General features: G+C 40.3%; 1 protein-coding gene and 1 long non-coding RNA gene across 2 annotated transcripts; both read left to right on the forward strand.

Annotated features, from left to right (window-relative positions):
* Positions 1 to 816: 816 nt before the first annotated feature.
* Positions 817 to 11,969, forward strand: LOC138980638 (uncharacterized). The gene is made up of 4 exons (XR_011460411.1): positions 817 to 887; positions 4,445 to 4,500; positions 10,398 to 10,508; positions 10,785 to 11,969. It is a non-coding gene; the product is annotated as an uncharacterized lncRNA (long non-coding RNA).
* A 3,605-nt stretch (positions 11,970 to 15,574) lies between these two features.
* On the forward strand, positions 15,575 to 16,792 carry LOC138980758 (uncharacterized). The gene has a single exon (XM_070353658.1). The coding sequence runs from the start codon at positions 15,575 to 15,577 to the stop codon at positions 16,790 to 16,792; it is 1,218 nt and encodes a 405-aa protein (XP_070209759.1).
* Positions 16,793 to 17,876: the final 1,084 nt, after the last annotated feature.

The following is a 17,876-nucleotide window of genomic DNA, read 5'->3' on the forward strand; positions in this document are numbered from 1 at the left end:
CTAACCGTGTGTTTGACTGGTCCCAATTTTTGTAAGGACCGTCTCAGGAATGTATAGACCCCCCCCCCCCCCCCAACTCAACTCAACTCAAATTTTATTGGCTTTAATTTTCATAGAAGAATTTGTCTTGCGCTTGGGAGAAAGTAAGAGTAACCTGTTCACCAAGTTTTGTGACGATCGGTCCGTTCATTCTTGAGATCTATATGCGAACACAAACACACCAACAAACAAACAAACAAACAAACAAACACATCGACCAATCCTATACACACCCCTATACCGGGGGTGTAACAAGTGGTGTCCATGCCAGAACTAACAGCGCAAATGAGAGCTGATGGCACATACAATGAACTCATGTCAACTAAGAAAAAAAGTTCCGGTAACACGTAGGAAACAAAGGAGGAGTCAGCGAATAGAGCAGCCTCTAATGGTTACAGGAAGAAAACACAAGTAGCATCACAACAACGAAAGAACAGATGGCTGATTCTATAAAACAACGGAGCGGAAAACAGAAACAAATCTAACAAAACAGTTGGAAAAAGTCACACCTGAAGGAAACCAGCCGACCACAAGAAGAGGCGAAGCAACAGACATATCTGCTACACCCCAGCATACAATCGTGATTACACCTGATATGCACACATTATTTGTTTCTTGTTTTTCGTCTTCTTCTCTGCTGTGTAAAGAACGGTTTGTTACCTGTTAAAACAAGTTTCCAGGACTTCAGCTGCCGTCCTACATGCAGCGAAAGGGTTAAAGTGAATCCAATACAGGTGAATGACGTGTTTCCTGTTTCAAGCTAAACATAGAAGGTATAAAATCTCCGAAGTGAAGAATCAACGACAGAGCCAGTGGTGTCAACAGGGTGGGCCGTGCCAAGATATCAGGTAAGTCGTTACGGTTATTGCGAAGAAAGAACAAACAAGGTTAACAACTGTCACTAAGTTATTGTGAATTCTTTAGAAGCCCAACATAATTCCGATGTTAGCCGTTGTTCGTGTTATAGACACGTATCTCCCACACATCATAACATGATATTTCATCCGCCATAAAAAGGCTTCACTGAGCGTTATGTGGCAGGCCGCAGGGCCCGCCTTGAGTACTTGGATAACCCGGCGTTTAAATGAGAACCCGAAGATTTATGTTAACACGTTCTAGAATATTCGTCATGAGAAACAAATATAGGTAGATACGTTCGTTTAGATGTTTGCGTCGATTTTGACTAGGGGAACCTTTTCTGTGAGTTCTATTTTCGGGGGCATCTGTGTTGTGTGATCCAATGTGTACTCAAGTAAAGTCAATCTGTTTGCTGAATATGATAGAGGAATGAATGACCTTTCCAGTCATATGACCGGTTTTGACTCAAAAGGTCTCATGACAGAAACATAGGTAGGTTTTTATTTTATGACGGTTAATATAGGTTTTTTTCATATTCATGTGAGCAAACCACTAAGCAGAAAGTTCTTTTCAAGTTGGGCTACACTCATGTACATTCCTTTGTAATGAGTGTAGGCGATGGGGCGTGGATAGCTGATACATGATGCACTAACGTTAACTGCATGGTAGGCTAGGCACACATTCTGTGTAACTTGATTTGAATGAAAAAACAAGTCGCGTGAGGTGGTATAACAACTTTTCGTCATTCAGAAAATGTGTCCCACAGCCAGCCTGTGTATGATCGAGAACAGGCACATGACACTAGTCTCATACGAACTGATATTGTGTGTGATCAGGGACAGGCACATGGCGTCAATATTTTAAGAAAGTATAGTGTTGCGTGTGATTACAAAGGCTCCTAGCTATCGTGCATTGCGTTGGATGTTGGTGGTGTATTATCTAAAATGAAATTTCTGAAACTAATTTGTAAATATGATATTATTGCCTTATCCGAGAGTAAGCTGGATGATATTGACACAGTTGATGTTCCGGTTTATGTGTCACTTTATACAAACAACAGCAAGTTTAAACGTACATCAGGAGGAATGTTGTTAGTCAAGGAGGATATTGTACAGTTTTTCACAGTACGAAACCAATCACAGCATTCTTTTTCCTCACACACACACACACACACACACGCTTTCATGTTTTGTATATGAAATCCAAAGTTGATGTTTCCCTAAGAAAATATTATAAGTGTTGTGATGCAGACTTATGATAAAATATTATGTTTGATTTTTTAAATTCAATAAGGAGTTTTTAAAACAATATATACTTTTTGGCGCTGTGAACATTCCTCCAGAAGGTTCACCATGCGTGAATAAGGATGTTTATACCGAATTATACGATGCATTCCTCACTATTGAACATGAAGGCGCGTGCTTACTTGGAGATTTTAATGCAAGAACAGGATTACTTATAGATACCACTGAAGATTTATTTGATGTTGATTTTGATATTCCCTGTGAAACACAAGAAAATGACGAAGGTGACACACATTTTCATATTCCGAAGAGACACTCACAAGATGTGTCAGTAACTAACTGTGGGCATGATTTATTGGATTCTTTTAAAACATCTGATATGGTTATTATAAATGGTCGGATTGGACCAGGCAGAGGCACCGGGAAATTTACATGTAAAAATGTTAGTGTTGTTAATTATATTCTGATTTCAGCAAACCTGTTTTATACCATTAAAGAATGTGTTGTTATTTATTTGTGTGAAATGTTCTCGGATGTTCACTGCCCCTTGGTAATTAAGCTTGATTGTATTTATGGACAAAATGTTTTAAATCATGATTTGTGTTGATGAAGATGGGAACGAAGTGCATGTTTGTAATGTAGCAGAAGACTTCGAAGGAAGACCGAAATGAAAAACAGATTTGGAACCTGATTATATTTGTGGTCTGGAGGATTCATTGGTAAACGATAATGATTTACATTAAGATGAATTGTTAGTATTTAAAGAAAATGTTTCGGTTGACGAAGTTAACATAGTTGTTTTAGAACTTAATTATATCACGAAGAGTAGTGCACAGTAGTGTTATTTAAAAGAATTTTTGGGGGGTAAGAAGCAGTAAAAAAGGAAAACCGAAAATGTGCCATGGTTGAATGTTACATGTGAGAAAAAGAGAAAATCCTTTTTTAAAGCAAAACATGTACATAGAAGAATGAAGACTGCCTTTTCGCGTGAGCTCCGCACCAAAACAAGTCGAAGTTACAAACAGGAAGTAAATAACCAATTTAAAAAGATATTAAGCGGACCTTGTAAAAAAAATTAAAAACCTAAAAAAACATGACCTAAAGTCATATTGGATGATTATTAATGGAACCCTAAGTGAAAAATATGAAGAATTATCAAAAGTCTCTTCTGACGTTTTTCTGAAACATTTTACAGGTATGTTTTCTGCAGGTGAAGATGAGGTTGAAAAAAATGAAGGTAATTTAAATGAAATGGTACATAATGATAACGTTGATTTCAATCGTATGATAACAGAAGATGAAGTTTTAAAAGCAGTTAAAAAGTTAAAAAGTTAAAGAATGATAATAAGCCTGTGGAAATCATCAAATTATAAATGAATTGTTGAAAGTTTCTGTTGGGAAGTTGATGAAAGTAAAATTATACACAGCTGTTAAATGTATTTTTTTGTTCTGGACACATGCCCGAGAAATGGTCCGTTAGGCTTTTACGCCCCATGTATAAACAAAAGGGCGATGATGAAGACCCAGCTAATTACAGAGGTTTGAAAAGTTATTTACCAGTGTTTTGAATAATAGGCTAACTAAATATTTTGATGATTATTCAGTCATTGGTGAAGAACAAACCGGTTTTCGAGCAGGTCATTCAACCCTCGACCACATTTTTACTTTACACAGTATAATTGATTATTTTGTATCAAAGGAAACAAGATTATATTGTCTTTTTATTGGTTATGAAAAAGCATGTGATTATGTGAAAAAAGCTTTTCTTTGGAAGAAAATGTTTGATGTTGGTATAAATGGGCGAATGCTGAATATTATTCAAAGTTTGTATAGTAAGGCCATGTCATGAGTTTTGGTAGGTAACCAAAAGTCAGATTGTTTTCCAAAATGTGACACCTGCATTGTTTGCTGTGTATTTAAATGATTTACAAGCTTATATATTTAATAACACTGAACACCTCCCTACCATTGAACGAGAAGTTGGACTTACAACCGTGCAGAACAATTTAAGCCTATAGTTTTTTTGTCGTGCGTTCTTTGAATTGAAAAGAACGAATGACTTCTGCTTTACCAGTGCTGCGAGAATGATTGTTTTTGTGTGACAAAGTTGGGACCACAACATAACTTAGTTCTTTGTTCGGAGCACACCTCAGGCAGTGTTGTGTGTGCATCCAGCCTAGCATAGAGCGCAGTGCTAAGTCATTGCCCTGGTTCTCAGATGAAATAATGCGTGGAGCAGAAGCAGAAGCAAATACGTGTGTTATATGTGATTCAGATCCAATGGCTCCCATTTTTGTGTTCAGGTCGAGAAAGACTGTATTTGGCTGGAAACAGATCCTGGGCTGATGGACAAATGCAGGTAAGAGTCACTTTTACACGTAGAGATCGTTATAACCCCCGTTTTGCAACCACGAAAAACAAATATATTGCATTCACTTTCATCAACTAAAACATTCATTCCGGTGTCATTTCAAACTTTCTATCACGCGAAGATGTATATTCACTTCAGTTGGTGTGACACTAACTCTCTGTCATTTGTTTGGAGCCCCGATGTCTAATGCGGCCATTGTCAAACTGAGAATAGAGAAGACGAGGTATAGTTACATTATTTGATTGTGCAGTTAGATAAAATAGTCTTATTTCATAACATACCAGAAATATTCATGTGCTCTTATTTGTTGTGTCAGTACAAGGGAAATACTAATTATCAATCATTATCAGACAAACTGAAAGCATGCATATTCGTAACAAGTTGAATGAAAGTCAATAAACTCATGACAAGTTTTAACACACGCAACACATGTAAGTTTTGTAACCCAAATACCCCAAATAGATGGAGTCCGTACATAACCGTTTCTATTATTGTAACACAGTTTCGACACCTGTTGATTTTAATCAACCAATTTTCTTGGAACGTTTTACTGTCGGGGTTGGGTAAAGTGAGTGGGGGAGGGGAAGGGGGTGGGTAAGAGAGGGGTAAGAGGAAAGATGAAATTGGACAGGGAAAAGTCACTGCCTGAAGCATTCGATAAAGCCATACAAAACTATATTACGACATGCAGGTTTTCAATTGATATTTTCGCAAAGCATCTGCAAAAACATGTGTGCCTCTGTGAGTATGTTCGTGGCTGCTTTCATGGGGTGCCTGTATCCTCTGTGAGTATGTTCGTGGCTGCTTTCATGGGGTGCCTGTGTCCTCTGTGAGTATGTTCGTGGCTGCTTTCATGGGGTGCCTGTGTCCTCTGTGAGTATGTTCGTGGCTGTTTACATGGGGTGCCTGTGTCCTCTGTGAGTGTGTGCGTGGCTGCTTTCATGGGGTGCCTGTGTGCCTCTGTGAGTATGTGCATGGCTGTTTACATGGGGTGCCTGTGTCCTCGGTGATTTGACGATTTCTTTTATCTCTCTTTTTCTGACACCGTTCATTTAACGTCATATTTACAGGACAGGTTTTTTTCCTTTCAGTTATAAGTTGTAGTAGTTTGACGTTATTGTTTAAGTACAAGTAGAGCTCGATCACGAGTAGCAAAGACTCACTCAGTCCGTCAGTGTGTTTGAGTGTGTGTGAGGGGGGGGGGACACCCCTCCCGTGACCGGCCACCTGCAATGTACGGACAGGTTTGCAATGGCCCATGGGTGTCCGTTCATGAGAGGGACTGCTGTAGTAGCAAAACTAGTGTGATACACAAGTAGTCAATCTATCCACTTGACTATATTCACAACACGGACTCGTCACTCTCCTTCGCATGTTTTTATACCTACGTATTATCAAATACTCTGCAACACATGTAACCCAAAATACAACATGTGCCCGTACAATACCGCTTCTTTTATGAAAACACTGCTTCGGCCATGTTGATTTTAATCAACCATTTTTCTTGTGTATAGGCCCTACTACAAGCGAGCGGTTGCTCATCGCACACACACAATCACAGTGACAGGGTCACATTCGTTTACATAGTGTTACAAACGAAATTGAACAGGGAAACTAGGGGGCAATAGGCCACGCTTCCATTGTTCAAACACAACACACCCTTCTTTACCGGATGGTGAGAATGTCTAAAATGTCTTTGATGGGTTTTGCAAGCCAGCACCCTTCTATACCTCTTTTCTGCTTTGGTACGTGCGTTGGCATAGGGGAGCAGGATTATAGCGTACGCCCATTTAAAGGTGCATTCTTCTCCTTCGCACGTGGACCATTCTGTGCATTGAAACCATCACATATTTGGCAAGACTTTTAATACAGTTCGGCCCGGCTTCGCCCGGGTGTTTGTCTTATTTCCATGAGGATAAGAATAGATGAAAGAGTGAGCTAATGCATTCAGATTAAAAGGCTGGGAGACAGTGTGAAAGCATTTACCATCAGCACACTCTTCTCGCTGAATAATAACTTTGACTTGAGTTATCTCCCGTCCTAAGGAAAATTCTAGATACTTGAGAAGCAGGTCTAACATCGACTCTTTATGTTCTGTAAAGACTGATCAGGCATCCTGCAGACCGGCACGGTTGGCCTAGTGGTAAGGCGTCCGCCCCGTGATCGGGAGGTCGTGGGTTCGAACCACGGCCGGGTCATACCTAAGACTTTAAAATTGGCAATCTAGTGGCTGCTCCGCCTGGCGTCTGGCATTATGGGGTTAGTGCTAGGACTGGTTGGTCCGGTGTCAGAATAATGTGACTGGGTGAGACATGAAGCCTGTGCTGCGACTTCTGTCTTGTGTGTGGCGCACGAAAGCAGCACCGCCCTGATATGGCTCTTCGTGGTCGGCTGGGCGTTAAGCAAACAAACAAACAAACAAACAAAGGCATCCTGCATGAGAAGAGTTATTTCCCTTCAATGTATAATGAAGTAAGAGTTACCTCCCTTTGCTTTTAGACATTTCCTGAACTGTCCGGTTGATTTTTACATTTAGTCAAGTTTTGACTAAATGTTTTAACGTAGAGGGGGGAATCGAGACGAGGGTCGTGGTGTATGTGCGTGTGTCTGTCTGTGTGTGTGTGTGTGTGTGTGTGTAGAGCGATTCAGACTAAACTACTGGACCGATCTTTATGAAATTTGACATGAGAGTTCCTGGGTATGAAATCCCCGAACGTTTTTTTCATTTTTTTGATAAATGTCTTTGATGACGTCATATCCGGCTTTTCGTGAAAGTTGAGGCGGCACTGTCACGCCCTCATTTTTCAACCAAATTGGTTGAAATTTTGGTCAAGTAATCTTCGACAAAGCCCGGACTTCGGTATTGCATTTCAGCTTGGTGGCTTAAAAATTAATTAATGACTTTGGTCATTAAAAATCTGAAAATTAAAAAAAAAAAAAAAAATTTAGAAAACGATCCAAATTTACGTTTATCTTATTCTCCATCATTTGCTGATTCCAAAAACATATAAATATGTTATATTTGGATTAAAAACAAGCTCTGAAAATTAAATATATAAAAATTATTATCAAAATTAAATTTTCCAAATCAATTTAAAAACACTTTCATCTTATTCCTTGTCGTTTCCTGATTCCAAAAACATATAGATATGATATGTTTGGATTAAAAACACGCTCAGAAAGTTAAAACGAAGAGAGGTACAGAAAAGCGTGCTATCCTTCTCAGCGCAACGAATACCCCGCTCTTCTTGTCAATTCCACTGGCACTGCCTTTGCCACGGGCGGTGGAGTGACGATGCTGCGAGTATACGGTCTTGCTGCGTTGCGTTGCGTTCAGTTTCATTCTGTGAGTTCGACAGCTACTTGACTAAATGTTGTATTTTCGCCTTACGCGACTTGTTTCTTCTTCATTTCTTCTCCTCATAGGAGCAATAGAGAGTCCGTAATATCACTGGCATTATGTGCTTACTACAGGTGAACAGTAGGCACTGAACTGGCCTTGCACTATATGGGTTGTATTCAATAAAGGGGAGGTCCATAATCTGAGAAAGGAAACAATGTCTCGAGAAACTAAACCCCAGGTGCACATATTTGGCTCCTTTGCACTGTGCATGCACGATATCTTGTCTTTACCTTTTGCCATCTCTGAGGTATGGCGACCACAAACAGACAGACAGACAGACACACTTACATCTTGTTTTATATAAACTAGCATTTTGGCCCCGGCAGGGAGTTTCTCACTTTGGCTCTATATATTCTAAAAGAATGACACAGTGTAAAAGTATTACCATCATGATCAACACTTTGATATGAGTTATCTCCCTTCCTTAGGAACGTTCTAGATACATACTTGAGAAGCAGGTCTAACATTGACTCTTTATTTTCTGTAAAGACTGATCAGTCATACCTGCAAGAGACGAGTTACCTCCCTTAAATGTATAACAAAGTAAGAGTTACCTCCATTAGCTAGCATTTAGCTTCGTCAGTGACAGGAATTTCTGTTGACAACTGTTTTCTGTATTTCCTGTTAACTTGAGGAGCCGTGACAATCTTGGCTCGCCTGTCCACACTGATATCACCACTGGCCTTCAGCACCAACCCAATAGCGTCCATCAGGTCTTTAACCCGAGTCTTGGCCACAGCATCTTTATCAACCAGACACGTATCCGTCACACTCGCAAGTGCACATACAGCTCTCAGAAGCGTTTTCTGGATTGACTGTGCCCGTAGATCCTTAGACTTCGCAGAGTGGTCCATAATGTCCCAGATTTCAGACTTAACACGTGGGACCATGATTGTGCAATTTTCCGGGCGCCTGTGTTTGCGATTTTTTCTTTTAGCTTTTCGTCACTCATTTTCACTTTGAACATTGTGAGAATAACCTCACCGAGGTCTGTGTTAATTTTGGGGCCCACATCTTCTTCATTGTCATACTCTTGTGCAATGTCTTTCAAATCGAGATCATCGTTCTTACTCGTGTCGAGTGTGTTTTGGTTCAGGTTTACTAGGCGATTTACCCTTTCATCCAAATCCAAGTCTTCGCTGTTCTGGAATCTTTTCTGAGTAAGCACCTGCTCTCCTTCATCATCATAGTCCGTTACTTCACCCTCTTCAGAGTCGGATTTATATCTAGCCTTTCGTGACATGTCCGTGTCGGAAGCACGTTTTGAACTTGATGGTTTTGCCCTCTTCACTTCTGACGTGTCGTCAGATTTCTTAGCGGTTTAAAAAACCCTGGTTATTTCGGCTAAAATACGCTCGTTTTGACGTTTCATAGCATCAAAATCAGACACAGGCATTGTCACTGTTTTTGTCACTGACGTGTCGTCCAGTAATGTTATTTCTGTTTCTTGATCCACATCACTAGATGCATCATGAAGTTCATCATCTTCGCCATGTGGCCGTTTTTTTCCCCGGTCACGAAGCCGATCAGAGTCTGACATATTGGCCTCAAAGGAATTGGAAAAACTATAACAAATACCCCAGACTTACTTAAAAGAACACACAATCAACTCTCAGCTCCAAAGATAGACACAATAGCTTGCGATTAACTAAAAATGTTCGGATTTACGTCGATTTTGTCAGAGCAAAAATCGACACACGTTCGACCGCCATTGAACGCGCGTGATATGACCGTCCACGCATGCGCGTATCTCGTGTATGACGCAGTTTTCGGGAAACTGCGAGAAGGGGAATTACACTATGCTATAGCAGCTAGTGCGCTAACTTGTTTTATTGTTAGTTTTTTCAAGATGTAATTTTTATTTTGTGATAACTTGATTAAAACAATTGAAATTGTGTTTGTTATCATTTTATAAAACATAACACTGAAATCAACATTTCTACAGAAATAAACGACACTTTTGGCAGACATTCAGAGACAAACTGAAGCAAATTGACTCTAAATAAAAAAAAAAGTCTTTACTAAAATGTTTGTTGTGTAAAAAACCCAAAAACATCGTTTTCGTGCATGGGCATCAACGCATATTTGAATTACTTGAATTTGGCGAGTCCCAGTCGCTAGTGCACCTGGCTTAAAGTCGTATCACAGCTATTGACATGGCGTTTGGGCTATCACATTTCCGAACATATGCTATCCGTGTCAACCTGTACAACACAGTTATGATCCGAATTTTAGAGCAAAGTCTTGGGGTCTGCACTGTAAAGCGTCTCGTGGAATAGCAGCCCGATATTCCTCTAAGAAGTTCTAAATCCTTACGCTCGTCATCGAAAACTATTGGGCTATCTACGTCCTCCTACCTTCGTCCATATCACCCGTCACAACAATATGTGCAGGAGTTTAGTCACATGTAATAATTGAAACCCCTATCTGTGAGTTGATGGGTTGCCTGACGAACATAATTATCGTCTTTTCTTATTTGCAGGAGCAACATGCGGTTAACTGGAACTCCACAGAATGCCAAGATTGTGTGAAACCTGGGTTGGTACCAAACACCCTGGTCTATTCGAAGGCTGCGTCAGTGTCGAAAACACAGGTAGCCGTTGTGGTGTGAGTGTATGTCGATATATGCTTGTGTGCGTGCGTGCGTTCGTGCGATCGTGTGTGTGTGTGTGTGTGTGTGTGTGTGTGTGTGTGTGTGTGTGTGTGTGTGTGTGTGTGTGTGTGTGTTTGTTTGTGCGTACGTGTGTGTGTGAGAGTGTGTGTATGTTCGTCTGTCTGTTCGTCTCGTCTGTGTGTTTATGGTTCCATAATATGTGTCCAGCTGTTTCACAAATGTGCTGAAGAACATATGTTGTTTTTATGTGTGCAGCATCACAACTCGGGAAAACCGGAGGAGACAGCGTCCTCCATTGTCCTGTTTGACAAGGCTTGAACATTTGGCTGCGTTTTTCTGTACTCTTTTCTTTGTTCGATTGTTTGTTTATTTGTTTTCACTAATGGTTTAGCATTAACTTTGCATGTGCGTGTTTTATGGATGAAATGTACAAGGAGTCTAAACACATCGCAATATTTCACACACCTTTTGAAGTGAAAAAAGAGAAGACAATATTAATGACCTGATAAGAGAGTTGTGGGTGTGAACCTCCGAAGGTCGTGAGTAGCTGTCACTGTGAAGGTGTCATCACTGTCACAGCAGACACAGACTTGTAGCGTCACTTGAAAATAACACATAAATCAGCTTAATGCAATACGCTTAAAAGAACGGTGGATGCCACATGTTATGCAGACACGCGCAGGAGCGATCAAGCAACAATAAATAAATAAGTTATAAGCAATTAGAGCAAATCCAAAAACAAATTTTGTGTGAATATTTGTTTGTCTGTTCACTTAAAAGACCGTTGGGTCGAAATATCTGTGAATGTATTGTTTTATCAATAACAAACGTTCCAACAACCGACCTTTCTTGTTTTTTGATTACAAGCAATTAGGTCAAGCGAAAGCGGTGAGTTATGACATTTTAAAAGCATGGAAGGAAAGAAACGAAAAAACAAACAAACTAAGCGTGGCCAGTCAACAACAACACAAAAAACAACATCAACAACCAAACCAAAAACAGCAGCGACTGCATCAGTGTCTCCTGACCAGGCGCCACCTACACCAACAAAAACTGGTAAGGCGAAAAAAGGAAAAGATAGAAATGGAAAGGAAGAATCGGCAGAAGAAACAACAAGTATGGATCAAACACCAAAAGAAACAAACATGGATAAGACGGAAACACTATCCCTACCAAGAACGCAACAAGGAACGTCTCCTACTGAAGTGGGCGACCAGAAAATAACGATAAAGATTCTGTTATTTAATGTTTCGTGTGGTAGTGGTACAGGTCGGGCCACAGAAGAGGAGCTCCACAACGGTATTGACAACGTACTGGAGGAGGTGAAAGAATCGATCAACAGTGAAGACTCCCTAGTCTTCTTGCTCGTCACCGACAAAGTTACCGAAGCTAAGAATGAGGTAATTGAACAATACGAATTTGTGTCAGCCCAACAACATATTGACGGCACAGAAGCAATGACATATTTTTTCAAAAAAGACAATGAAGACAATGAAGACCATGAAGACAATGCAGACATGGGGATCCTAGATGTGAGAAAAGATCAGAAGTCTAATGCCTCAATACAGCTAGAAATAAGCAAAGGTCATGTAGATGATCATATCAGTGATCTAGTGAAAAATTTACAATTTACTGAAGATCTAAAAACCGACAGCTGCTTCACAGCGGAAGAAAAAAGATCGATACAGTATGCAAGAACGGTTTTTCTGGAAGAGACAAAGGACAGTTTCGAGAAAACTAAAAGTGTCCTGGGTGGATTGTACAAAACAAAAATTCCTGCTATCTTGAGACGACATCTTGGGAGAGCGTCCTGTTTCTGGTCAAATCCCATCCCTCCACTTGCCATTCGCCTGTTGGTTGTTTGCTGGCATGGTCCGTTGAAAAGTGCAGAATTGCCAGAAAAAATAGAAATTTTCAGAGAACTTGTTCAGTTCGTGGGCAACTTGAGGGAAGAGTACGAAGCACATGTAGCAATGATTGGTGGTGATTTCAATCTAGCCAAGGAACAAGCACAGAAAGTTATCGACGATAATTTTATGAATGCAGGGTATTTCATACCTTCTGCCCCTGCCTGCAATCCGCCTGTCATGCAGACTCGAAACGAGGAGCTTGACTATCTGTTTGTGTTGCCCTCTCAATGTGAAGTCAAACTTGAGGAATTCCACCAAATATTCCCATTACAGTACGGGCTCTGCAAGCCCTTTGACCACCCTGCCCTGCTGTACACGCTGAAGTTAGAAAGAAAGCTTCCTGAACTCCTCCCTCCACCCAACCCAAAGTTAACACTACCACAAATGAAAAATACACTGCAAGAAAATGTACGTAGAAGTATGAACTTTGCTGACTCAGAAGACGAGCTGGAAGAACAATGAATGTCCAGCTATAATCACCAATGTAAAGGCCAGTTTCGTTTCCTTGTCTTTTCAATATGGTCAGCAGTTTGACATGAGGTATGAGCGAGACGAGGGGAACGATAACTCTTCGATGTTGGTTGTTTGCACGAGACATATAGTTACCTGTGTCTATGAAAACTTTCACTTTCAGAATCCCGATAAAACTGCTTTCACGTATTCAGAAGCATAGAAAGACAAACAAAGCGCAATATGTGTCTGTCTTGTCTTGTTATGGATTTAATGCATGTTTAAAGATATTCTGCTTCACATGTTAACAATCTTGTATAACACCATGGACCTGTACCGGTACATTCTGTACATGGCATAAGAACGCGTCCTTCCGCGTGGGCACGTGCCACATACTGGCTTCTTACTGTTGAAGTAATTTTGTAATTGACACGAACGCATGTTAAAATGCAAGAAGAATTTCGCACCAATTTCTTACTTTGCATAGAATTTAACACGAATTTGTCTTATCTATCATAGATAAGATTACTTTTTTTGTGCCAGGATTACTATTTTTGGGGCTGAGCATTACTCCAACACACTTATGGGGGTAAACAGGTCTGTCTATGTGTCTAATTGGAAGGACGCTGTTTTCCCATTTAAAAGCCAGGGTATGTCTATGGTAGTATTTAATATTGCACGGAAAAGGCAGAAGCATTCAGTGTCGTATTTAACTTTATGCTAGTTAACCTTTTTGAATTGAGTGATATTTACTTGTGTACAAGTTATGATTATTCTGCCGTTTATACTTTCTACAAACCTGTGAACTGCTTAAATGTGAGACATATTTTCCTTGAGTGCTTTATTTTATGACATTTGTGATTGTAGCTATTGTGATATATTTGACTTGATACGTAGTTTATCATTTTGGTATGTCTATTGATTATGTGAATGTGTTGTATATGCTTTAGTGATATTGCTTTAATTTTGTGTCTTTCCTTTTTACATTTAGTCAAGTTTTGACTAAATGTTTTAACATCGAGGGGGAATCGAGACGAGGGTCGTGGTGTATGCGTGTGTGTGTGTGTGTGTGTGTGTGTGTGTGTGTGTGTGTGTGTGTGTGTGTGTGTGTGAGTATCTGTCTGTGCGCCTGTGTGTGTAGAGCGATTCAGAGTAAACTACTGGACCGATCTTTATGAAATTTGACATGAGAGTTCCTGGGTATGATCTCCCGAGCCTTTTTTTCATTTTTTTGATAAATGTCTTTGATGACGTCATATCCGGCTTTTTGTAAAAGTTGAGGCGGCATTGTCACACCCTCATTTTTCAATCAAATTGATTGAAATTTTGGCCAAGCAATATTCGACAAAGGCCGGACTTTGGTATTGCATTTCAGCTTGGAGGCTTAAATATTAATTGATGACTTTGGTCATTAAAAATCTGAAAATTGTCATTAAAATTATTTTTTTATAAAATGATTCAAAAATACGTTCATCTTATTCTTTATAATTTTATTTTATGATTCCAAAAACATATAAATATGATATATTTGGATTACAAACAAATTAAACTTAATTTCGATTTAGAAACAATTTCATCTTATTTCTTGTCGGTTCTTGATTCCAAAAACATATAGCTATGATATGCTTGGATTAAAAACAAACTCAATACGCTAAAAAAAATAGAGATACAGAAAAGCGTGTTATCTTACTCAGCGCGACCATTACCGCACTATTCTGGCTTGTCGATTTCACTGCCTTTGCCCACAGCGGTGGACTGACGAAACTACGAGTATGCGTTCTTGGTGAAAAAATGCAGTGCGTTCAGTTTCATTCTTTGAGTTCGACAGCTTGACTAAAATAATGTTGTTATTTCGCCTTACGTGACTTGTTCTTTATTGTTATTGATTCACCTGTGTTGACTGTGCTGAACATAATTATGGGAATGGTGTTATAGTAAGTAACAAGCTGTAACAAAAGTTAGAAAAACGTTACAGTTACAACAAAAAAGCTACCCGTACACACACACACAAGTTCCAAGCTGAGTGTTTGTCATTTACACTTCAGTTATTGCTGGCTTTTATCGCATGTTTTAACGTGGCACTGTAAACTACATAATGTTCTATATTTCTTAACATGGCCAGCTGCGGTTGTGATGATTCTCCAAACAAGTACGGTGACTTTGACTTTCGTCGAAATAAGTGAACATAGCAGCTGCTCTGACTAAAAATCCACATGACACATACATACTCTTCGTGAAAGTTCTTTTACAAATCGATTCTAATTTCCATTGCTTTACTCTTGGTATGTGCTTTTTTAGTGTTGGCTTATCAGGGCTCCTAGTGAACATAACTTTGCTTTCCACTTTGTATGTAAATAGAAGCAGAAGAAGTCAATTACTTCAATGATATTGTTTAGATTGTGTCTTTACTTGTATTATTTAGACACACACGTACACTTACGATGTGATGTTGCTTACATTTATATTCACGTTGGAGCAAACTTTAAAATGTTAACTTTATATATATATGATGTGATATTGTTTAAATTATGTATTCAATGTTGGGTAATGTCAAACATATATCTAAATAATATGTGACTATGTAACTGCACTTTTGCTCGGGCTGCAAAGCAAGTTATGTAAAAGACGAGAGAGATCACAGGACAAAGCGAAGAAACAGATATCTCTGCTACAGACCAGCAAACAATGACCACACTGGACAGAGACCAGACGATTACAGGACAAAGCGAAGAAACAGATATCTCTGCTACAGACCAGCAAACAATGGCCAGACTGGACAGAGACCAGACGATTAGAGGACAAAGCGAAGAAACAGATATCTCTGCTACAGACCAGCAAACAATGGCCAGACTGGACAGAGACCAGACGATTAGAGGACAAAGCGAAGAAACAGATATCTCTGCTACAGACCAGCAAACAATGGCCAGACTGGACAGAGACCAGACGATCACAGGACAAAGCGAAGAAACAGATATCTCTGCTACAGACCAGCAAACAATGGCCAGACTGGACAGAGACCAGACGATTACAGGACAAAGCGAAGAAACAGATATCTCTGCTACAGACCAGCAAACAATGGCCAGACTGGACAGAGACCAGACGATTACAGGACAAAGCGAAGAAACAGATATCTCTGCTACAGACCAGCAAACAATGGCCAGACTGGACAGAAACCAGACGATCACAGGACAAAGCGAAGAAACAGATATCTCTGCTACAGACCAGCAAACAATGGCCAGACTGGACAGAGACCAGACGATTACAGGACAAAGCGAAGAAACAGATATCTCTGCTACAGACCAGCAAACAATGGCCACACTGGACAGAGACCAGACGATTACAGGACAAAGCGAAGAAACAGATATCTCTGCTACAGACCAGCAAACAATGGCCAGACTGGACAGAGACCAGACGATTAGAGGACAAAGCGAAGAAACAGATATCTCTGCTACAGACCAGCAAACAATGGCCAGACTGGACAGAAACCAGACGATCACAGGACAAAGCGAAGAAACAGATATCTCTGCTACAGACCAGCAAACAATGGCCAGACTGGACAGAGACCAGACGATTACAGGACAAAGCGAAGAAACAGATATCTCTGCTACAGACCAGCAAACAATGGCCAGACTGGACAGAGACCAGACGATTAGAGGACAAAGCGAAGAAACAGATATCTCTGCTACAGACCAGCAAACAATGGCCAGACTGGACAGAGACCAGACGATCACAGGACAAAGCGAAGAAACAGATATCTCTGCTACAGACCAGCAAACAATGGCCAGACTGGACAGAGACCAGACGATCACAGGACAAAGCGAAGAAACAGATATCTCTGCTACAGACCAGCAAACAATGGCCAGACTGGACAGAGACCAGACGATCACAGGACAAAGCGAATAAACAGATATCTCTGCTACAGACCAGCAAACAATGGTCACACTGAACAGAGACCAGACGATCACAGGACAAAGCGAAGAAACAGATATCTCTGCTACAGACCAGCAAACAATGGCCAAACCTGATACTTTGAAACTAGGCGTTCTCAGTGTTAACGTCAACAGTTCAAACAAAGCAATAAATGCACCCAATCGTGATTCAGGCCTGGAATGAAAGAGATCAGCAAAAACGAAAAGGTTCAAACTTACATGAATACAATGCGCTTCTTTTTGCTTGCTAAGGATGGTGTAACACATCCAAGAATTAAAGCTTTCATTGAAGGCAGCGAACAACAAAATCAACCAGACACAGATCCTGAGGATGCCAGTCCCAGAAAGGGAACCAACCGTTTGCATGTACTCGAACCGAACACCTCAGCAACGATAGTGGTTAATTCTCTGGCCAAACCTGAACTTGACGGTGCAGTTCTGAACGTAATTCAAATAAAAAAAATGCTTTGAGCATACAAATACATTTTTGTTGATTGATTTCCCAACGCTTGAATTAGTTCACAGCTGCATGCCAGAAGACGGTCAGTTCATTACGGAAGAAGCAAAACAACCTTTTGTAAGTTTTTTTAGTTTTTTTCACGAGCAACGTGAACATCATCCTATTCTAAATTTTCTTCAACGTTTGTCGTTCTGTGTGCTTGGGAAAAAAGGAGACCCTGTGCGTCTACTAGTCGTGTGCTGGCATGGGCCACACACGGGTTTGAATGACTCAAAGAAGTCCACCATTTTTAAAGGGCTTGTATCCTTTGTGGACAAGCTGGCGACACGCTATGAAGCAAATGTCGTCATAATTGATGGCGATTTTAATCTGTCACAAGCAAAAGCAGAACAGGCGCTTACAGAAATGACACCTTCTGAGGTTCGAGAACGTCCTAAAATTGTTGCCATATCTGACTACAAGTCTCCTAACGCAGAAAAGAATAAACCTCTGCTTGACTTTTTGGTTGTCTGGCCTGAAGCTTCTGTGCAGGCAGTGGACATTTCTCAGATCGACGTTTCCAAATCCGAAGGAAAAGACATCGAGCCGTTTGACCATC

This window comes from Littorina saxatilis, linkage group LG11, assembly GCF_037325665.1.
Source record: "Littorina saxatilis isolate snail1 linkage group LG11, US_GU_Lsax_2.0, whole genome shotgun sequence".
Lineage (NCBI taxonomy): Eukaryota > Metazoa > Mollusca > Gastropoda > Littorinimorpha > Littorinidae > Littorina > Littorina saxatilis.